The following is a 24,195-nucleotide window of genomic DNA, read 5'->3' on the forward strand; positions in this document are numbered from 1 at the left end:
CTGTGTATGTATGTATGTATGTATGTATGTATGATTGTATGTATGTGTGTGTGTGTGTGTGTGTGTGTGTGTGTGTGTGTGTGTGTGTGTGTGTGTGTGTGTGTGTGTGTGTGTGTGTGTGTGTGTGTGTGTAATTAACATTGATTAAACTACCAAAGCAGCAAATTAAATAATAGTTTCATTGATCTTTATTTACACAATCGCTGTTTGTTTGCATGGCTGTGGAAGAATGTCAAACAGCACAATTCCTAATTCCTAAGCATATTGGAAACACAGCGTCCAATAGAACATGGCATATGGAGGACAGAGGATGGCGAGTTAGCAGAAATTGAGTATTGGAATAGAGAGTATGCGCATGATTAAAGTGAATGGCACATCGAGTGGCAAATCGAGTGGCAAAGCAACAGGCAAAGTGAGTTTAACATTGTTTAATGTTGTTTAATGCAATCAGATAAGACTTTTCTGTGTGGATGTATGGGCTGTCAAGGCCTGAAAGTAGTTTTTTGCCACTCAGCAGGCGTTCCTGCATAACTTCCTGGTTTGATGATGATGTCACACGCATACCCTCTATTTGGCTATTCAATCCAACTTGGTTCCTCTGAACTCTCAAAATCCTCACCTCCTCGCTCGGAGGCGGGACTGAGGTGTGAGCGGAGGAAGTGAGTGTGGAAGTTAAGCAAATATTCTACATTTTCACTGCATATTGGCTTATGACATGTCCAGGCCGGAATAGGTGGCTCACGTGGTTAAACCTTATATACTTAATACTCGTTTTGATCTTTAGTTATTATTTGTGCTTATTTTTATTTATTTGATGATAAGTTTAATTGTTTTTCAATTTGATTTAAACAGAAATTGATAAAATAACACTAAAACATCGGTAAGTGGTGGTCTAAGATAGTATATCAAACCCTAATATTTGGCATCAGTCAGCTCAACTTTAAAGTGGGAGTGGTGTTCTGCATAATGCTGCGAGAGTCGGTCCTTTGAGAAGCCACAGAAACAAGACCCTGGCTTTGGCAACACGCACAATTGATTTTATGCCTGGGCCTTTTAACAGAAAGGAAACTAAATATGTAAATATTACATGAGGAAATAAATAACCAAAGCCCTTGAAATGAATTCCTTTAGAAACAGCTGGATTGGAGGTTAGGGCTGTGCTGTGGTGTGTGCACATGTGTGTGTGTGTGTGTGTGTGTGCACATGTGTGTGTGTGTGTGCACATGTGTGTGTGTTTGGGTTCCAGGGGTGGGAGTGGTGGGCTACAGTGAGGGGTGCAGAGCATGACATCATAGCTGATCTAATTCACTGGCCGGAGCCTAGCCTGTCCCTCCCAGATGGCTGGCAGTCCCGCTTCAGAGGACTGATGAAGTCTTTAATGGAAGGCTGCACAGAGAGAGAGAGAGAGAGAGAGAGAGAGAGAGAGAGATTGCCATTGTGTGCTCAACACACAGTTTATATTTATTGGCTTGAACTTCAAACCTCAGTCAAATATTGTTGGCCAAAATAGTGAAGATTTGTTTGAAACTCATGTGGACTACCACGTTGGTGGGGTTTTACCCCCATAAGGCGTTTGTCAAATAAGTTCTACCAAACTAAACAATCCTCTGCTCTACTCATTGTCTTATCTTACTTGGTGGTACTTCAAACAGCCAACTTTATTATTTGTAAACCATTGGACCTTAGTCTTCTTACTGACATACTGAAAGTGAATCTGCAACTTTTGCTGTAATTAATTGTATGTATACCTGTGCTGCATGCGTGTGGTTCTTAGGCGAGGTGCCATGGGACAGACATTTACTCATTGCCAAAATGTTTCATCATGCCTCTGAAAGAGACCCCTCCCTCTGTTGTAGCACTCTAGTTATTTCAAATCTCTGCCAATATGGCTTCCCTCTGTACTGCCTCATAAGTCATAATGCAGTCCAGCCGCTGGCTCTTTTTCTATTGTTGTTTTGCCCATAATTTCGTTTTATATTCCAAATGATGCAAGCGGTTGCAGTCAACATTTCCATTGAAGAAGGTGGTCTCTTTCTTTGCATCTAGTATTAGGAAGAATCGTCTTGCGTTCTTCTTACATATTGGAAGAAAATGCCTTGCTGTCGGTTTGTTCACATTCAAACACTGCATCTATCTCCCATCTTACTACATCAAAGCAAAGCAAAGTTACTATATTTACCCAGGGTATCTGGGCTAAGCTCAAGAACTTGTTTCCAGCCAGGCCCTGTTCATAAAACATTTCATGGTAGTGGTTCAATGCCTTGCTCAAGGGCACTTCAGCGGTGGTAATTTTAACGTGTCGGACCGCTGATTCGAACTGGCGACCTTCCGGTATCAAGACCGCTCCGCAATCCGCTCGGCCACCGCTGCCACATGCTTAGCATAATGCTTAGCATAATGCTTAGCATAATGATGCATTAACCCTCTATGGAAAGGATGGGATCCCACATCCCAGAAGAAACTATTACCCCCTTTCTGAAACCAGCTCCTCGCCACTCGCTCTACACACTTGCCCTCGATATGCGCGTTCACGCGAGGCTGCGCCATATTAAGTGTCGTCCGAAACCAAGCAGCCTTGAGTGGAAGTGGCTTATAAAGCCCTCAAGAGCGAGTCTGTGCCGATCTAGACTCGATTGCCTTGTGCAGCCCTGCTCTGTGTCCGCATGGAAACCGCGACCTACAAATGTAAGAACCACCACAAATAAATGATAAATAAACTCCTCCTAAACAATCGTCATCTGATGCAGAATAGACAATGCTCCAACTGATGTTCACAAGGGCTCTTTATTTACCCCACCGTGAAAAAACTATAAATGAAAGTTATGAAACCACACAACAACTTTTAACACAATGATTTATAAACACCATGGATGTATATGACATTTTTGACAGTCACGCTGTATTTCCTTTTTCCATATTAATGAAATCCACATGTCACAAACATACACGATGCAATGCAATATAACTGTACAAACAAAATAACAGGTAACACAATTGCGTGATGGTAACCATGGCAACGAATGGTGTCTGTTTCCTGTTTCTGCACAAGGAGGGCGAGTGTATTTCCAAACAGTTTTGTATACCCAGCACCCTAATCAAGGGAACTTGTTTCAGCTGGAGGGGCACTTTCTGACGAGGGAACCTCCTGAGAGCACTTCAAGTCAAGGGACTGGTTTCAGAAAGGGCCTTAGGCAAGGCACAGTTCAAGTGTGCTTTATGTAGGGCTGTCATGATCACAACATTTAAGTTGCGATTAACGATTTTTGTGTTTTTGGTACTGAACATTAGAACATATGAATAAAACGTACATTTCTGTTTGGCCTTTTAGGCTTTGTAATAAAAAATGGTAAGGGTATATATGACAAATAACTTGAATATACAAAGACAATCCTAATATATTTAGTAATTACTTAAAATAAATAAATCCCGGCAATAGCTGATCTACAAGCTCGTAGATCTGCTATTTCAATTGTGCAAAATAATTGCGATCATCTCAAATAATTGCGATCAGACGATTATTTAATAATTTTGAAATGCCTACTTGCACGGTGATGTCATGCACCGATAAACAGAAAATCTACAAGCTCACAACGTGACGCACTGCGATGGGCTACCCTACCTACACCTATAAATATGGCTTTACAGCCGGGACTGCGACGCTCTATACAGTCAGGCACTATGCAAAAGAATTAAGTCCCATCTAGGAAACAATTTTTGCATCGTCATTTGTTATGAAGTGGGCTCACTACGGGAGGCTACTTTAGGGCATGTAAGGAAAGAGCATTTCATCCGTAGTAGTACTAGCATGTTAAAACTCTTTAGAGGAGACACGCCGGACATTACTGTATAATGGCAGGGTCAAGGGGCCAGTGAGGCGCTCCAACGTTGAAGCTCTGGGCCCTAGTGGTAAGAGGAAGGACTGCAGGCGGACCCGTGCACGGACACGTAGGACCATCACTCCCTACATCACCCATACGTCACCCCGGACCTCAAATTTGAGGTCCGGAGGAGGTACTTCCGGCAGTCTTCCGGGTGCTTCAAAACGCCACTGAGCAACTTCATCGAAATGAATAGCTTGGGGGCGGGGCTAGTGCTCCAGTTCGGTCTCTATCCTTTATATACTCTATGGGCAGGGTCAGACAGGGCAGCCTCCCACCATGCTCCTAGACCCCTGAGGACCTCTTCGTCTCCCCACGCCGATCCATTTTTCCATTTTTCCCGACATCAGGGAACCTAATCTTCCTCGGAAACATACGATAGTGTCTGCACACTAGTTAATGCTCCCATGATCATTTATGAGTATACTATACCACAAGTTCCATTCTGCACGTAAAGCTCTGCATGTGAGCCTCTGCTCACCTAAAAAGGTGGTCATATAATTGAATGGCAATGAGCAATACCACAGCAATAGAGAGACAGAGGAAGAAAGTTATACAATATAAGAGCATTCAAAAAGACATATCACGCAGTGGTGGCCGAACGGTTTGCGGAGCGGTCTTGATACCGGAAGGTCGCCAGTTCGTATCCCCGGACTGGCACGTTAAAATTACCACCGCTGAAGTGCCCTTGAGCAAGGCATTGAACCCCAACCATGAAATGTTCTATGAGCAGGGCGCGGCTGTAAACAAGCATCTCGAGCTTAGTCCACTTACCCTGGGCAAACAAAGAACTTTGCTTTGCTTTGCACACACGCGTGAGCGCGCACACACACACACACACACACACACACACACACACACACACACACACACACACAATTGGTGAATTTAGGAGACTGCCCAATATCCTACACACACAACATTATATATGTTGTCAGGCACAACATCACTTGTTCGTATACCATTAAATGTTCATGAGAGCAGAAATACATTTGCCTGGGACCCAAACCAGCCGATCAACAAGTGCACAATGTGTCGCTTCGTGCAGCATTGCAGGCTTGTTGATTGGCTGTAGATATATATATATATATATATATATATATATAATGTACAGTAGGAAAAGAAAATGTGATTTTTACTCGAGTCGTGACCCATAGAAATTGGCCTGTGACCCACAAATGGGTCCTGACCCACTGTTTGGGAAACAGTGATCTATTGTGTGGACTCTACTATAATGTTTGTCCAGCACCTAGTATTTATAGTTTGGATGTGTAAACCTTTTTGCAAGCCTAATCTTCCTCCCCAACCCCTAACCTCCCCCAAACACAAGGAGGATCGAGAGAATAGGCCAGGAATGTGGCCGTACCCCCCCTTTTCCCCCCCTGTACTTTAATAGCATTATGGTCACTGTTACCCCGCCCGGTTGCAACTTAATGGAACACATTATTAACGTAAAGCAGGCCCAATGTGAAATCGAATCTCAAGACCGAGGTTAGCAAAACTGGTGTGCAGTGAGAAAGACCACGGAAAGAGCAGTCATGGAGAAAGCTCTTGGCACATTCCCATGAAATACAGATGGTCTGGGAGTGGGTCTCATCTCTAAACCAGAGGGGGCTCGGAGGGGATGCCATCTCTGGCTTCTAGGCAGGGTGGGCCGCTTCAAGGGTGTGTGGAAGTGATTTGTACTAGTGGGCATTCAATCCCCCATTCTTCACATTTATAATAATAATAATAATAACTGGACTGTTGACAAACTAAAGCTTCCTATAAAGCTGCTACATTTACTATGCCATAATACTACTACTACTGAATCTGATACTGCTGATACATCATCATCATTATCATGTTTTATATAGCACAGCACTTACCAGTTTACAAAGTGCTTTATAGAATAAAAGGCACAATGAAACAAATCATATAGCATGAAAATGAGTTGAAACAAGATTCTGATCAAGCAATCTGATCGGCCAAGAGCCGTGAGCTATTTGCTCTATCATAAAGGCTAGGAGTTGCTTAGCAACACATAAACATAAACAGAGCAAAATGAGCTCTTCTTCAAACCTTGATATCATACCATAATTCGTCATATTAAATCAGATATGTATGAAAACTGTGATCGGCTTGTGTCTGCGATCAGGCCCGTGACGTTACATAACACATTCCCTCTCGTCTTCTATTGCTTAATTAGTTAGAGATAAATAATATATTAGATAATAAAGGGTCATGATGAAGGAAAGGGAAAGTAACTAAAGGGCAAACCTATAATAATATAATACAATAAACTTTATTTGTATAGACATGAATTGCTCAAAGTGCGTTACAGAGAAAAAGAAGAAGAAAAAAAAGCATAAAACAACATTACAATAATAGCAAAAAAGGCAGTGAATTTGGCAAAACAGTGATGACATGAATAACAACACAGATAATTAAAAATCAACTAAAAGCAAGAGTGAAGAAATAGGTCTGAAACTGGCTTTTATATAAAAGCCAGTCTTTCAGGAATGATCTGAAAGAGGATACTAATGTAGTCTCATTCCAAATCTTGCATGGGTCCTGATGGAAAAGGCACAGCCACATGTATTATTCATCCTGGAGTGAGCTTTGTCTGAGTATATTAAAATATATTCTAAAACTCATAACAAACAAGTGCAGGGATGGGGGAATTGCTCTCATTTACCAGTTAAAACACGAGGAGCAACATTTTGATCTACCGGCCAATCTTAATTTCTATAGTTAAACTGCATAATGTGCGTATCAACTGTAGAGCCCTGCTTAGCACATTATCTTTACAGTTGTGTCTAGTGGCTGAGCTGGCATTTCCTGCTCATTTCGTGTGGCAGCGGTGGCCGAACGGTTTGCGGAGCGGTCTTGATACCGGTCGAATCCCCGGACCGGCACGTTAAAATAATGCCCTTGAGCAAGGCATTGAACCCCAACCATGAAATGTTCTATGAGCAGGGCGTGGCTGTAAACAAGCATCTCGAGCTTAGTCCACTTACCCTGGGTAAACAAAGAACTTTGCTTTGCTTTGCTTTGCTCATTTGGATCTTATTCATTTGTAAATGTGGGCCATTTCTAAAAGCGTTATGAAAAGAGCTGTTTCACCCTCAGCTCCCTGGTTTCGCAGTGACATCTGGATACAAAGAATGGGTGACCAATACCAAGACACCCAACCCAACAGTTTGGGAATGCAGAAAAAAAACATTAAAGAAGAAATGGCGAGGCCCACACAAAAAAAGGATCTGTTCTGTTTACTTGTTTTTAATCATCCGTTTTTCGCCTTTACAGACCCCAAACCTTTTTTGGCCATTCAGCCTTAAAAGCAAAGCAAAGTTCTTTGTTTACCCAGGGTAAGTGGACTAAGCTCGAGATGCTTGTTTACAGCCACGCCCTTCATCAATGTGTGTCCATCACTGATGAAGGTGTAAGTGTTTTGTGGGTTGTAAAGGCATAAAATGGATGAAAACAAGTAAACAGAGTTTAGCCACTCTCCTTTTCTTCTTTTAATGCTAACAGTTTAATAGGACAACGGCAACACGCCAGACTGTCATATAGTGCGGCGGTGGTACTACAGACATAGGAACATGCATCCCTAATGCATCCCTAATACAGACATAGGAACATGCATCCCTAATGCATGCCACCTAAAATGCTATAACAGTTTAAGTTGAAACCAAGTTAAATTGTTTAGAATTGTATGCAGGATAATAATATAATAATATAAATACTGTATAATACTTTTATTCAAATTGCTTTATGGAACTGACACTGATAACCAACATTAATTTGTGTGTGATGACTACATTTCACATAATCATCACAGTGCCACGCAACTTCACTAATAACCGTAAACTACAGTCATTCTTAATTGTCAACCAGGATGAAAAGGCGGAAGGGTTGTAGGACAAAGTGCATGTAATGTAACTCTAGGAAACGTAGGCACGTAGGACAGGAAGCAGTGATGTCAAGGATTGACGGAGTTTCCTGTCCGACATTCTTATCCGCCCCCCTGGTCCACACGCATACAGGAGGTGGGGAAGGATGGGGGGTTCAAGAGAGAGAGAAAAGAGGGAGAGCGATTCGAAATGTGGGGTGTGGATTGGAGAGAAGAGAGAGAAAGAATGAGAAGGTTGAAGAAGAAAGAAATGCAAATTATTTGATCTGGTGCAGGCACACACATACACACACCTCATACACGGCCCTCGTTTCCTTTTCCTCCAATTATTTCAACATCATCCTTCACGGTTCTTGGAATTCGGTCGATGGTGTCCAGTGATGTCATACACTTCTTTACAGGCTACAAAGCCCACCCCACCCAAGACCCTAACCCCCCCACCCTAGTATTTAAGCACCCCCTCCCCTCCACATACACACACATTCCTGCATGGAGGCATGTTTTCAGATTCTGGAGATATGCAAGGCGTCACCGCCAGTGTCTGTCTTGGCTCTGCGTTATCATAACTTAACATAATGACAATTTAATTACACAATACGCTCACGATTCACGAATCATTGAGGTCTGTGATGGCAGCGTGTTTTAATCATCGGGAACTACAAGGAAGTGGGGGTGGCCTATGGGGGGGTTAACCAAAATCTCAGTCTGAGCAATGTGTCAACCACGTGAACCGCAAGACGAGGAACTTGAAATGTAGCCCAAGGCTGTGTGTTTATTCAAATTTTAAACCCTGTATACACCATTGACCCTTATAGACCCCAGGTTGGAATTGCCTTTTCCCTTTACACAAAAATATTTTAGCTGAAAATAGCCGTTCTACAAGCCCACATTGCGTCGTATTGTGAGTTAGATTGCCAATGTTTGCAGCTGAATAGAGACACGTGGGGTGGGTTTATGTGGTTAAATGCCTCAGTATCCGAGTCCAGGAACATGGAGTGTTGATGACTCATGTCATGTGTAGTAGAGGAAGCAGTGTGACTCGCTGGCCACTCAGCATAAAATACTGTAGTAGTAATAGTAAGTGGAGGTGTGTGTGGCATAGCATGGTGAATGTGCTGTTGAGAGAGAGACATATCCACCCACTTAGTCACATCAATAATAGCGGGCTTTGCTGGTGTGTCATAACTCATAACCACATTCCTGGTGAATGACTGTTAAAATGAATGGGGGCAGGAGGAAGGGTGTCTGTCTCACAATATCTCCAGATTCCACTGTGTCTTTGTTGATGGAACTTTGTTTCTCGTTCATTGTCTGATTCAGGCTAGGAATCACCAGTCAAATGTCATTGGTTGTTTTGTCCCACCACTGGCAAAATAGATAATAATCATGACCTTTTATTGTCATTTACTAATTCTCGTAAATGTAAAGAAAAATATGCTTTCAGTAGATTAATTTAGATTTTAAATCAGTAGAATGGGGTTATTTTGACCAGACAGTGGTGTCCATGAGTACACTCTGGTGAAGCAGAGCAAAACAGACATAACTCAATTTTCTACTTTGGCTGAACAAAGCAGGCCTTTATGTTTATCTTAATTCTATAAAGGTTATTTTGACAACCCTATTTTTGCATGAAATGAATATACATGAGCCTCTCCTAAAGAAGTACAGCACAAGAGAGAGAGACTTGACGTGAGAGTGTCTTCTTCCCTTCCCCCACTTGTATTCTCCTCTCCTTTTTTTAAAGCCTTGGTGAGACCATGAAGACTTCCATTCATGGCTGCAGACCTTGGTATTCATGACTCCCTCAGTTCACTGATTCTGAAGAAACACACAACAGGAAGCATAGCGGAGTAATGAGAAAATACAATCATTTGTTTTTAATTAAGTTCAAAACTTTGTAGCACCCTTCTCAAATCAACTCTGTCCCCCCATAGCAACCCTGCTGTCACTTTGATACTTTTGTTTTTGTCACTTTGAATTACAGTTTTTAGTTGCATTATAAATAGCTTGTAACCTCCATCATAAACGTTCCATGTAATCTTAGAAGTTCTAATTAAATTGTGTAGAAATGATGTTGGGCTGACAGATTTATTGTTTATACAGTTGAGCAGAAATGAATATGTCTCTTTGTTGTTTTGTCATTGATGTAATTGCTGTGACTTACTTAGAACTCACACACAGTGGGACACAGGTACACCAAAATAAAAGTCTCCCAGACAGCACTTAATTACTAGTGCTATCAGCCATTTGGGGGCATTCCAGGTGGAATTCACACATTCCAGTGTGGACAGTGTCGAAGTGTGTGATTGTTCAGGTATTTACCTGAGGACTTATTCGCATTCCTCTCTAGTGTCTATTTTTTCGAAGACAAAAGCTGAATTAAAATGTGTCTGTATTGACTTAATTGAGAATGGTCTATTAGCATTCACAGCTGGGGGACAGACAGGCAGCAGCGTGTGGGCACTCATGGTGTTGTAGATTGTAAAGTTGTAAACTGCCCTTCCTTGTAGAACTCTAGGTCAGTTGGGAAATTGTTGCAATGTAATTGTTTATATATTATTTCTTTTTGATTTCTAACCGTTTACATGATGTTTTTGCATAGTACTGTATATTTGTATGTCATTAAAAGTGCATATGTGCATATTCACTCACCCCAATGGAAATAAGCTGTATAGGCTTTCTTGGGTTTTAAATAAAAGCAAAGAACTCTTTGTTTACCCAGGGTAAGTGGACTAAGCTCGAGATGCTTGTTTACAGCCACGCCCTTCTCATAGAACATTTCATGGTTGGGGTTCAATGCCTTGCTCAAGGGCACTTCAGCGGTGGTAATTTTAACGTGCCGGTCCGGGGATTCGAACTGGCGACCTTCCGGTATCAAGACCGCTCCGCAAACCGTTCGGCCACCGCTGCCTCAAATCCTCTTAGCAGACCTTGTATTGAACTGTACTAAGTACTGAACTGTGTCACGTGTTCTTTTCTGAAAACTGTAAAGTGTTAAGATGGCACCATTTATGTCTACTCACTCTGTGTCTCAGAAGAGGGCTGTGGACAGTTCAGAAACCTAGCAGTGACACCATCAATATTATTGTTGTGATTCCAATAGAAACTAGTACAGCCTTTCGCTTCGTCGACAATGTTAGCATGCTGAAATTTGCCAAACCTGCCTACCGATGATGTCACTGGTAGGCAGATTTGGTACCATCTTATAATGAGCATTGGTGAGTGACCGACTATTTGAACATAAGTTGAAAATGGGTGACGTGATGTTTTTTTAAGCCCTATCTCAAAACTAGTGTTCATGCACGCACACGTATGCACACCATAGTCGTTTTCATCAGGATTATTTTATTATTTTTATAAAATAATTTAAACAAACATTTATGGCAGCTCTCAAAACTAATGCTATTATTGTAATTGTGGTGAAAACGGTTCGTGAGTGTTGCATGGACTCAGGACACCCAGCCTGAAAAAACATGCTGAAACCCTGAAGAAAGAAAGAAAGAAAGAAAGAAAGAAAGAAAGAAAGAAAGAAAGAAAGAAAGAAAGAAAGAGAGAGAGAGAGAGAGAGAGAGAGAGAGAGAGAGAGAGAGAGAGAGAGAGAGAGAGAGAGAGAGAGAGAGAGAAAGAAAAGAAAAGAAAAGAAAAGAAAAGAAAAGAAAAGAAAAGAAAAGAAAAGAAAAGAAAAGAAAAACAAAACATAAAGTCCCTTAGGCTTCCTATATCCAGTGCATTCCCTCTGTGGTCGGCCTCTGTCAACATTCCACTGTATGAGCGGTGACATGAGCCATGAGATACGGGGGAGAGTCCTGCTGTGTCTCCCGAGACAGGGAGTGGGTGAAAAGAGAACTGGGCCTCCAGGACCAGCGTTTTTTCATTCACTTTTCTAAACTGTGTTTTTTTTAAGGACACATGGGTATTAGGGTGGACAAACCCAACCCCCCACCACAATGAGATCTGTCTTTAATAAGGCATCACCTAGACACCGGCCACCACCCAGCATTCCTACACCCCCAGCCTCAGTGCGTTTATGTTTGTGCATTATCGTGTGCGTGCGTGCGTGCGTGCGTGCGTGCGTGCGTGCGTGCGTGCGTGCGTGCATGCGTGCGTGCGTGCGTGTGTGTCAGAGAGAGAGAGAGAGAGAAAGAGAGAGCTGCTGTGAAAGGAGAAGGATATCAAATGGAACACAACCACCCTAAAGACAAATCATTGTGTGTATTCTGCTATCGAGTGATCTTGGTACATAGAAATTGATTTATTGGAGATTCTGACATTCAATAATGTACATACATTTAGTTTGACTGTATTGTTCCACTTTTTGCTTTGGCAATGTAAACATATGTTTTCTCATGCCAATATAGCCCTTTGAATTGAATTGAGAGAGATGGGGTCATCTAGCTTGCATGGGGTTTGTACACACACAATGTATGGGGAAGTTTGGGGGTGGCGAAGGGGAGCTAGAGAGTCATTTCCCTGAAAGATCACATGATGAGCCATCCCCGGACGGGAGCTGAGGGAGAGAGGAGAGAAGAGAGAGGAATGGGGGAGGTTGAATACGGGCAGGGGGGGCGGGCGGGGCAGGGGGGGGGGGATAAAGCAAAACTCATTCAGAACAGCTGAAAGAAAAGGGGAGGAGGTGGGAGGGCGAGGGGTGGAGGGGGTGGTCTTAACATGACATGCGTGTCAGTGTGTTGAAATGTGCACGTAGCCCACTATTTCTCCTCATACCAACTGAAGCTCTGACTGCCTGAAAGAGAGAGGGAGAAAGAACCTGAGACATAGACGGACGTTAAGAGGGAACCAACTCTTGGACAAGCACACTCTCTAGGTTTCACTAAGCGTAAAGGCAGAGAACTGAAACAATATATAGTGACTGGAGACTTTATTTTTTGAAACTTTTTTGTTGGTTTTTACCCTCAAAATTATAGGATCTATTTTTGATACTTTATTTTTGTATATATATTATTCTTTTTCTGGAGGAAAGTATTTGGGAGTTTTACCAATGCTTGGAACAATTACATTAACAGGTAAGCGCTGCAATTTTGAGTGTATTTCTCTGAAGTAGATGGTTCTAGCCTGAATGATTTGACTTTAGACATCAGTGCAGTAATTAATAAATTAATTAATTAGTTAATTAGATGTTTTATACACATACACTGTATCTGATTTATTTATTTACCAGATTTAGGGCGGAAAAGTGCTTTATTTGGTGTATGTTTGCAGTAAATGTGAACTTGCATCTTGCATCAAACTTGTGGTTTTTCCCTAGACAGTGGAGTGTAGCCAAAGGCATTGTTGTCTTGAGGGTGTGGTTAGCTTGAAGTTGTCCTGGCTGGCAAGTGATGGCCAGTATTTACATATTGTAGAACTTCAGGATTTACACTGTAATAATATTGCTCTCTTTTCTACAAATTGGTTTTGTTTTGTTTGTTTTTTCATCGTGTATTTCCTAGACAAACTTCCCATAGTTCTTAAGTAAAAAGATGTTCATTTTAAGATCAAGACATTGGTGGTGATTGTACCAAAACTATTAGGATTATACCCAGTCCAATTTCCTCAAAACTCCCATCACCATCCCATAGGACCATGCACATATCTCCTTGGTGGGAAAAGAATTTCACACATGACATGACAACTGGCAGACATAAATACACAGAAAGTCAGAAACGTATTTGGGGACATATTTTCAAAGCCTGTTTTAGCCCACCCCACCATCTGGGTCTGATGTGCATATGTCCCTTCTTCATGTGAAGTATTTCAATTAGATGAAGTGGGATCTGAACTCCCAATGGGGTTATTCAGCTTAGCCACAGAGGATGGGGAGGGAGGAGGACGGGGCCTATGGAATTAATTACATGCCAGGGCTGATTCCTCTGTGGGACATATAACTAAAGAGTGATGGTTTTTAACAAAAGCAGGGCTGGAATATTTCGCTTTACACATGAATTCATAGGTTTGCATTCGATATTTGATAGCATGCCAAACAATTATGTTGACATTGTGCAGTGTTCTCTAGCATCTTGTACTAAAACAATATGCAGTCACAGACTATGCCTATTGATACGGGAAGAAGGCAAATGGTGGGACAATAGATGTTGGGTGACGGGTCTGATTGGTGACATCTAGGGGCTCTCAGAGACAGAGGGGCCACACCTATAGATGGGAGAGCGGTGGGGGGTAGGGAGGGGCTGTTGGCCTCAATCTAGCCTTCACGGGGTGCTCTGTAACCCTAGACTCTCTTAACTGACTTCTTTTGTTTATTCGGTTTCTACCACAGACAATAGTAATTGGAGCAAGGATTTGCATATATTTGACCGATTAAGTTTGTAGTAGTGTCTCTGAAGAATAGCATCCATTCTGCGGTCATCTACTGCTCTGCCCCTGCCCCCATCCTTTCTCGTCCAGATACATCTCTCTCACACACACACACACACACACACACACACACACACACACACACACACACACACACACACACACACACACACACACACACACACACACACACACACACACACACACACACACACACAGTACTCATCTCTGTAACAGCCACAACAGAAAGCCTATCAGACACTGGGGAATAATGATAGATTTACAACAAGTGGTTGGTGGCTACAGAGATGCTCTTTAATATGAGCTTGAAGTCTTACAGTGCACACACACACACACACACACACACACACACACACACACACACACACACACACACACACACACACACACACACACACACACACACACACACACACACACACACACACACACACACACACACACACACACACAAGCAAAGCCTGTCTCCAGCAGAGAGAAGCATTTGAAGAATGAGTGAGTGTCAGAGACTGAGTTAGACATTCAGCCTTGGGGCAGGCATCAATTCCCCTCAACTCTGCCCTCACAACGCTTGCCCCTTCATCTCTTCAGTGTCCCCTCCTCAGCCCCTTTAGCCTCACCCCTCACATTCCACCCTGTACAGTCATTACTCAAGACCCCCCCCCCATTTACACTCAAGCCATGAGAGCCCTACCCCCGTCCCACAAGCCCTCAACCCCTAACCCGCCCGAACCAAGTTAAAAGTTGTGTGTGCCTATTAAGAAAAAAGAACAGTCCGGAAAACAAGGATCAAAAAGAGTCGGCAGACGCCTGCACTCTGTTAAATCAACATGGTTCCTGTTTTATTATCTGTATAGATACTCAGGGCCTAGTCTGGCCCACTTGCATCCCACACCCCCTGCTTATACAGTCCTGATGAGCTTCACTGGAAACAGCCCCGTTTAACTGTATGGGGAGCCAATGTAATTGCATACATTTGCAATGATTTGGTGCCGAGGTGCCGCTGAGCTTGTACTCTGTCATACAAATTTAGAGGTTAGGTTTCATATTAGATGGCCCGGCGTGGTTTGTATGTGAGCTTCACAGTGGCTGTCTTGACTTGTTTGCTTAACAATAGTGTGGCTCACCAATGTAACGACTACCCTAACAATAACAACTATGTGAGAGTAACACCCACCTCTACACACAATACAGCTGTGACCCCGTTAAATAACCCCTTCCCCAATGCCAAGGCTATGGAGTATGGCCAGGTCTACCCCTTATACATTGTAGTCATTTAGAATGTTGTTATCGACTTTAGCAGTTGGTGGGAGTACAGCAAATGCTACTCCATTCATTCTACATAGTTTTGTACATATATTTGGCACTATGATGCTTCTAGACAATAAGAAATTTGACCCCCCCCACCCCCACATCCTTATTTTCTAAGACCAGAGAGGTTTAGAGATCTATTGTGTTTGCCTTCAGGGAAGGGGGTGGGTTCTCGTCCATCCTGCTGTGGTGGAATTTGGGTCAAGGGGATTGGGAAGAAGAACTTGTATTGAAAAGGGTAAGAGGCCCATATTTGATTCGTAGTCAGAATGTTGCTGTAACGACAGAGAGACAAATAAACACCCCTGTCTGTTTTTTCTTCCTGTCAAGTTGCATGCTGTTGGATTCCACATTGTGTTTAGAGCATCCTAAAATAATTCACCCAAACTAGGAGTGCGCAACATAGCTGACATTCCTTGAGTAAAATCCATACGTAGAAAATGGGTGTATTGAGTCCTACCAACAATAGACACTTAGCACTTTGTTGTACTGCAGCACAGATTTAGCATGAGACACGGCTGTGTTTTGTTTTGTTTTTTCTTTGGTCAAGCATGTTATTTTAACCCATGAATGAGACAGGGTTTTGCTTCTTTTCAAAACCACAATATCCTAAGAATGCTGGGCCACCGTGCATAGTTCTGCAATCTGTAATTTAGAGAAGGGATGTGGACAAGCTGTGAGGATAAACTCTCGATGGCACTGCACAGTATTGTATTTTTGTGTATGAACTATGAAGCAGGAACATTATTTTCCAAGGGTGGGATTGAGTGAGTGTTAGGAATAGAGCATGTGTGCATTCTTTGCTTGTGATTGACAGGGGCAGAGAAAAAAAAAAGGGGGGGGGGGGGTCCCTTAGTAGTGCATTGAGGATATGAGCATATGTCTATGGTTAAGTGTGTGTGTGTGTGTGTGTGTGTGTGTGTGTGTGTGTGTGTGTGTGTGTGTGTGTGTGTGTGTGTGTGTGTGTGTGTGTGTGTGCGCGTGTGGGTGCGTGTGGGTGCGTGTGTGTTACCTTGTCTGGCTGTGTAGGTAAGCTGATATCCATGCCTTAAAAAGCTGGGAATTTGTTTTGAGAGTTGAAGGGTTGGTTGAAGATCCTGAGAGAAAAAGCTTTCGCCACCAGATGTGAGCTTTGCCTTGCTACAGTAAGATGTCAAGAAGATGGAAATATGAACAACAGAGAAAGAGAAAGAGAGAGAGAGAGGGGAGGAAAAGGAAAGAGATGAGTCTAGATGATGCTTGTGAAATCGTAGCCCCCCTACTATGCCTTCCTGTCAAATCAAAGACTGACATTGCATAAATTGTGGGTGGCATGTATGTGTGATGTGTGGTGTTCAGTGCCTGTGTGTAGCAGGGCCTGTGTGTATGTGTGATGTGTGTTGTGGCAGTGCCTGTGTGTAGCAGGGCCTGTGTGTATGTGTGATGTGTGTTGTGGCAGTGCCTGTGTGTAGCAGGGCCTGTGTGTATGTGTGATGTGTGTTGTGGCAGTGCCTGTGTGTAGCAGGGCCTGTGTTCATGTATGTGTGATGTGTGTTGTGGCAGTGCCTGTGTGTAGCAGGGCCTGTGTGTATGTGTGATGTGTGTTGTGGCAGTGCCTGTGTGTAGCAGGGCCTGTGTGTATGTGTGATGTGTGTTGTGGCAGTGCCTGTGTGTAGCAGGGCCTGTGTTCATGTATGTGTGATGTGTGTTGTGGCAGTGCCTGTGTGTAGCAGGGCCTGTGTGTATGTGTGATGTGTGTTGTGGCAGTGCCTGTGTGTACCAGGGCCTGTGATGTGTGTTGTGGCAGTGCCTGTGTGTAGCAGGGCCTGTGTTTGTGTATGTGTGATGTGTGGTGTTCAGTGCCTGTGTGTAGCAGGGCCTGTGTGTGTGTAGCAGGGCCTGTGTTTGTTCTCATCCCAGGTGTCGGTATTACAATTGATCTTATTTGCCACCAACAGGGCTCACAGCAATATAGCCAAGCAGAATTAGAATTAAGTCATGAGTATTAAGTGTTTCCCTAGTCTAAATCTCTGCTCACACTCCATTTTTATCCATATACTGGCAATAGGTTTTGTGCAAAAGATCATTGTGCAACATTTTGTGCAAAGCCAACCCTTCGGGGGTTTCTGCCTGCTGTTTATTCGTGTCAATGTCTATGCTATTATTTTCTGGCATTGTTACACAGAATAGGATTGGCTGGAACAAATTTCAATCTGATTGCAATTATATAGTCATATGCTTGTTTAAATCAACTTAAAGGGTCAGGATCTCTCAGCTGTTCTTCTTGTGTGTGTGTGCGTGCGCGCAGAGTTGTTTGTTTTCTATGTGCCAGAGTTGTTTTTTTCTCTGTCCTTTTTTCTTTCCTTTCTAAGGTTATATTTTTGCATCAGTGTGCTGGATGGATATACTTAACCCAGATATACAAGCTCATAGCATGTCACTTCGTGCCACGGTATGAGCTTGTAGATCTGCTGTTTAAAAAAAATCCAAATGCAAATCTTTGAATATGTTTTAAAGCAAACATTTTTTACACAAACTTTGCTTCTGGGGGTCGTCGGAACAAAATATCTTTAGATGGGGTTCCGCGGCCAAATAATATAATACTGGGGTCCTTGATATGAAAAGGTTTGAGTACCGCTGAGTTTTTTCAGAAAACAGTTTTAGATGGCATTTGTAGAATGTGTAATGTATTCTTCATATATTCTTAGTCATTTTTCAGTTGAAGTATATAAACTGACTGTGGCATTCTTTCATTCTCTCTCATTTCAGTTGGCCAGACAGAAAGCGTGCCAGCTGCTACAAAGGAGGAGGCTGCAGAGACCATGGGCACCATCCAGAATGAAGTGGCTCCTCACGTGAACGGAGAGAAGGAGCAGAAAGAGTGTCCCAATGGCAGCGAGATCACAGCTGTTGAGGAGAAGGCGGCCGAGGAGAAGGCGAGCGAGACAAATGAGTTGGGCTTCAAGAAGATATTCCGTTTCGCCGGTTTCAAGTTCACACTGAAGAAAGACAAGAACGAGGAGAAGAACCCTGTGAAGCTGCTGACAGTCAAAGATAAGGAGGAAAAGCAGGTCAGCAAGGCTGAAACAGCCACCACTGCAGGAGAGGAGGTCACAGCCAAAGAGATGGAGGTTAAAGAAGCTACTGAGGAAGCTGCAACCTCTGAGGTCCCAGCAGAGGAAGCTACAGCTACTGATGCTGAAGCCAAGGACAATCAGGAGAGCAGCCCCCCACCCCCGGAGGTTGAGAGCAGCCCCCCACCCCTGGAGGCTGAGAGCAGCCCCCCACCCCCAGAGGCAGAGAGCAGTCCAGCACCTCCAGAGGCAGAGAGCACTCCAGCACCCCCAGAAGCCGACAGCAGTCCAGCACTCCCAGAGGCCGAGAGCAGTACAGCACCCCCAGAGGCCGAGAGCAGTCCAGCACCCCCAGAGGCCGAAAGCAGTCCAGCACCCCCAGAGGCGGAGAGTAGTCCAGCACCACCAGAGGCCGAGAGCAGTCCCACACCCCCAGAGGCCGAGAGCAGTCCAGTACCCCCAGAGGCAGAGAGCAGTCCAGCATCTGAAGAGGTCAAGAGCAGTCCATCACTTCATGAGGGCATACTGTCCCCCTTCAGGAAGCTTTTCACAGGAGGACTCTTCTCTAATCTGCGAAAGAAGAACAGCATCAAGGAACAGAAGGAAAAAGAGGCTGAAGGTGAGGCCGGGGAGACTGCTCAGGCTGAGACGGTCGGTGAGGAAGAGAAGGCTGGGGCACAACAGGAGGAGGCTAAAGAGGAGCCACCAGCAACCACACCTGAGGAGGTGAAACCAGAGGCTGAGGTCGTTGAGGTGACCCCGCCCCCTGCACTAGATACCACTGATGAGCCCAAACCAGCAGAGGAGGCAAAAGCTGCACCAGAGGAAGAGATGGCTTCAGCAGAGGTGGCCACCGAAGCTGAGATACTGTCATCACAGGAGAAGACCAAGGCGCATGGAAGCCCCCTAAAGAAACTCTTCACTGGAGCTGGCTTGAAGAAGCTTTCCACCAAGAAATCTAAGCCGAAGAAAGATGCTGAGTCCAAGCTTACAGAGTCTGGGGAGCAGCTTCAATCCTCCACTGAGTCAGCAGAGTGCAAAAAGCCAGACAGCGGAGCCTCATCTCCAGAAGATTCAGGGGAGCATGTCATCGCGGAGGATGCCCTCCAGGTGGAGCAAAACCGAGAAGCTGAGGGAGAAGTCACTTCTGACAGTGAAAAGAAAAAAGAAGGCATCATTCCCTGGTCCTCCTTCAAAAAAATGGTTACGCCCAAGAGGCGTGTAAAGAAATCTTCTGACAGTGAAGATGAGGCTACAACCGAGAAGGTGGAGAAGCCAGTGAAATCAGCCACCCTATCCTCTACAGAGAGTGCTGTTTTCACAGAAAAGGGCAACGAGGAAGAGGTTAAGGAGGAAAAGGAAGATAAGCCCACTGAGGAGGAGCCGCAGACAGAAACCACAGAGAAACTGGAGGGCAGCACAGAGGAGTCCAAAAGGAAAATGGACACCTCTGTCTCCTGGGAGGCTCTAATGTGCATGGGCGGAGCCAAGAAACGGACCAGGAAGACCTCTGACTCTGACGATGATGAGACCAAGATTGAAGAGGAGACACCGGCAGCAGAAGGAGGAGAGGAGCCAGAGAGTAAACCTACAGAGACTGCTGTAGTTACCACCCAAGAGACTGAAACTGAAGGTGCTGAAGGCGAAGTAGTTTCTGAACCTGAACCCGTGAGCACCGCCCCTGAAAGGGAAACTACTTGGTCCATACTGAAACGTTTCGTCATGCCAAAGATGACGAAGGCTAAAACCGACGAGAAGGCAGAGGAAAACACAGAACAAGCTGTCTCAGAAACTGAAGTGCCAAAAGAGGAGTCCTCATTCTCCCTCAGAAAATTCCTCCCTGGCCGCAGGAAGAAGAAGATTGAGAAGCAGTCCTCCACAGAAGTGGAGGAGGAATCTGACACCCCAGCTGTGGTTCCCCTCTCTGAGTATGATGCTGAGCCAGCCAAGAATGAAGCAGTAGAAGCAGCAATAACCCAGACTAAAGCGTCGGCCGAGGACAGGTCCCCTTCATGGATCCCAGCCACTGTAGAGGATGATGATAAGCAGCTTAGTGACATCCCAGAAGAGGCAGAAAACGCTGCCACACCCAAGTCTGCTGACACCACCATTGCAGAGGATGTCATTGAGAAACTATCCACTGCAGAAGTGAAGACCCAGCCCGAGGTCCAAGATACCACACCTATTCCTGACACACCCAAATCAGAAACGGCTGAGATGGTTCTTGAAGGGATAGCAGATCAAGTCAGTGTAATCCCTTGCCAGACTTCTGTGACTGTTGAAGACACACCCATAGATGTGGCTACTGCTGAAATAGTGTATGAACCACCCATTGAGCAGGCTGTCTCTGTGACAAAGACAATCCTGGAGCTACATTCTCTGAAGGAGGCCGTAGCCATTTGTACTGGCCTGGGGACCAAGGAGATTGCCAAACTGACTATCGAGAAGCCTGTGGTTGCCACAATAGAGTGTTTCCCTGAGACCAGTGATGCCATTTGTACAGTGCTTTTAGTGGAAGACATGCCACCAAAAAGAGAAGAGCTTCTTGTTACAGACATGCCAGTGTTTGTGGCTCAAGTGCATCAAGTGGACCCCGCCGAGCACATCCCTGCTGTTGAAAAAATAGAGAGTGAAATTCCTGTCATTGAAACTGCCACTGAAAGCGAAGAACCTGACATTGAGATTGTGGCAGTTGTCAGCTCCCTGCCTCAGCAGTCTGAAGCCGTGCAGCCCTCAGAACTGAGTGAGAACTCTCCCAAAGCCATTGTGGATCCCATCACACCAACTGTTGAGGCCATTATCTGCACTGAGAGTGTAGAAGTTACTGAACCAGACGTGGAAACCAAGGAAATAGAAGTGGGTGTGGAGCCAGTTGCTGCCATTGAAGAAAACTCTCCATTGGAAGCGATGGCTCAGGCTGTTTCCCAAGAGATCATTTTAGCCATACCAGACACCTTGAAAAACACCACAACTGAGGTCTCTGAGCCAGTCATTCCTTTAGCTGTCCCTGTTGAGGAGGTTGCTGTTATCCACGAGACAGCAGCCTTAGTCACCCCTCTCAGTTTAAATGTGGAACAACTGGAGACCAAGGATGAGACAGCAATGGAAAATATCCCAATCTTAGAGACGGTTGGCGATGAATCAATCCAAGTGCAGGAAACCATGACAGTGTGTACAACTGTTGCTGAGAGTGTGGTGAATGATAGCATTAGTGCAGCCACGTATGAAGTCAGTACCTCTGTTATTGAACACAGTGCAAGTGTGGTGGATGCCGAGCCAGAGCTTCAGCAGGCGAATGCCATTGAGGAACAAAGCATGGTTATTGCCCAGGCTGTCATCCAGAATGCCATGGATGAGGTGAAGGAAGCTGAGCCTGTACACAAGGATCATACTACCTCCACAGCCAATGTCCAATCACCAGTCCAGGCTTTGTCAACAGAAGAAACTGTTGAGCTAGAAACAGAGGAGGCTGTTATCACTGACACCCCTGTTCCTGTCACCCATGAAACCCCAGCACCCGTTGAAACACCAAAGTCACCCGAACCACTTCATGCTGCCATAGAAGCCATTGGTTCAGTTGCGGTTGAGGTCACAGAGAGCATTGATGCTTCAACAGACGAGGAGATTAAACCAGCAGAAGGATTAGAAGAAGCCGTGGAAGTAGAAGAAAGTGAAGCGATTGTTTTGGCAGAAGAAGTAGTAGAACTGAATACAGAAAGTCAGCCAAGTGGAAATCTTGAAGTGGAACAGAGCAAAGTTGTACCAGAAGATTTCAAGGAAACGAGTGAGGAAGTGATTCCCGAACCAGAGGAAACTAAGGCAGAGGAAACTAAGGCAGAAGAAACCAAGGCAGAGGAAACTAAGGCAGAGGAAACTAAGGAAGAGGAAACTAAGGCAGAGGAAAGTATGGCAGAGGAAAGTAAGGCAGAGGAAACCAAGGCAGAGGAAACTAAGGCAGAGGAAACTAAGGCAGAGGAAACTAAGGCAGAGGAAAGTAAGGCAGAGGAAAGTAAGGCAGAGGAAACTAAGGCAGAGGAAACTAAGCCAGAGGAAAGTAAGGCAGAAGAAACCAAGGCAGAGGAAACCAAGGCAGAGGAAACTAAGGCAGAGACCCCAGAAAAGGAAAAGAAAGAAGAAATTCCTGAGATCCATATTCCAAACCAGGTTGTCCTGCAGGCAGCGCACATGGTGGAAGATCCTAAGGCTGAGGAAGAAGCTGTGGTGGAGTTTGACAGCAATGGCCCTGTGAATGATACGGCACCAGCCAAAGAAACCCAAGTGAACGCAGACAGCTCCTGTGATCTGAAACCAGTGTCCGACAAACTTCCAACACTGCTGGAGGAGATCCAAACGAATGCTTCAACAGAGCTGGCCACTTCCAGTCAAGAGGCCCCAGTTGCAGCGACAGCCACCAGCCTAACAGAGATGGTATCGTCATCGGGGAAATGTGCAGAGGTGATGGCACAGGTGATCGAAGTCATTGAGGAGGCAGTGAAGGAGATTGAACCTGTCTCCACAGAGCTTACAGCAGCATCATGAGCAGGTAAGACTACTGGACTGATAATAACACGTTGATTGGAGAGGTTAACACAATTATGTCATTAATGATCTCACTCATTAGTTTAACTGGAAATATTTGTATGTCGTATTATTTTTAACCAATGTAATATTGATAATATAATAAAAGGGTAAGATAAAACAAGGAACATTTGGGGAAATTCTTTTCCAAATTCCTTCTATCATCAAATCTTCTCATGGTGGCTTTTTTAAAACATCAATGGGCCCTACTTTTATTAGGGGGGGGGGGGAGGATTTGCCCGCTAGCCAGATGAAAAAGCTTTTGTTCGGGCTACGAGTAACCGGGGGACCTTTGATATCAAAGCAGGAATGCCGCCGTTGACCCCTGCTTTGTAGGCTGGGGTCTTGAAGGGAAACAGTGTGTGAGGGGCAGATGAACTTGTGCTGACAGACTGATTATGATTCCGCCTCTCCCTCCTCTTCGCCTTCCACAAGGGACTCGATATGGAGTCAAGGAACCATGTCAGAGCACACATTTGGCAGATTTAATTACAGTGACTCAAAGAACCCAAGTTGTATTTTGTTGCTCTACTGAATTATATTTTCAAGTATAGTCATGCTCATACTACCCATATTACCCTACACACTGCATTTAAAAAAGAAGTAATGTGTCTGAAGATGTTATACTGTTTAATATATATCTCATACAGTAGTGGATGGTTATTTGAGCCGCACAATGGAGTGGAGTGTACAGAGTATTGGGTGTGGTTCGGTTTAATGTGTAATAAGCAGCACTGGTGCTCTGCAGCAGAGGGATGAATAGAGCAGTGGAAGCTGAGGGACGTACAGCAGCAGTGTTGCAGCAGCCTTCCCCTAGACCTGGTCTATTGCTGAGTCATGTAAATGAACCTGGAAGGATGAAGGACAACTAGAGGTTAAAATAAAATATAAAAAGGATGTAGGAGATAGGTTAGGTTAAATATCCTCCTTTTTAAAGATACTGTATATAGTTTTCTTTTAATTATCCTTTATTTGTTTTTTTAAAGAAACAGAAAATGTCTATGCTTTACCCTTAACTGTTTACATCTCTGAGAAATACAACAAAACATAATGGATCAAACATTTGTTCACCTATGCTAAACATGTCTGTTTTGTGAATATTTACTGAATTTCCCCCTGTATTTCTGTCTCCATAGTTTCCCAAGAA

At 44.2% G+C, this 24,195-nt stretch overlaps 1 protein-coding gene across 4 annotated transcripts in view; it reads left to right on the forward strand.

The window, feature by feature from the left end:
- Positions 1-24,195, forward strand: part of akap12b (A kinase (PRKA) anchor protein 12b) — a 65,387-nt gene that overhangs the window by 39,839 nt on the left and 1,353 nt on the right. The window contains exons 3-5 of one of the 4 annotated variants that reach the window (XM_079526700.1): positions 18,166-22,524; positions 22,579-23,013; positions 24,185-24,195. The exon at positions 24,185-24,195 is cut by the window's right edge and continues 1,353 nt beyond it. In XM_079526700.1, coding sequence (XP_079382826.1) covers positions 18,166-22,524; positions 22,579-23,009 — 4,790 coding nt within the window. In that variant the 3' untranslated portion in view covers positions 23,010-23,013; positions 24,185-24,195. Of the gene's footprint in view, positions 1-12,546; positions 12,798-18,165; positions 23,014-24,184 lie in introns of those variants that run through there. The other 3 variants (XM_079526701.1, XM_079526702.1, XM_079526699.1) reach the window with 3 other exon arrangements.

The sequence above is a fragment of the Electrona antarctica genome (genome assembly GCF_951216825.1).
Source record: "Electrona antarctica genome assembly, chromosome: 17".
In the NCBI taxonomy this organism is placed as follows: Eukaryota; Metazoa; Chordata; class Actinopteri; order Myctophiformes; family Myctophidae; genus Electrona; species Electrona antarctica.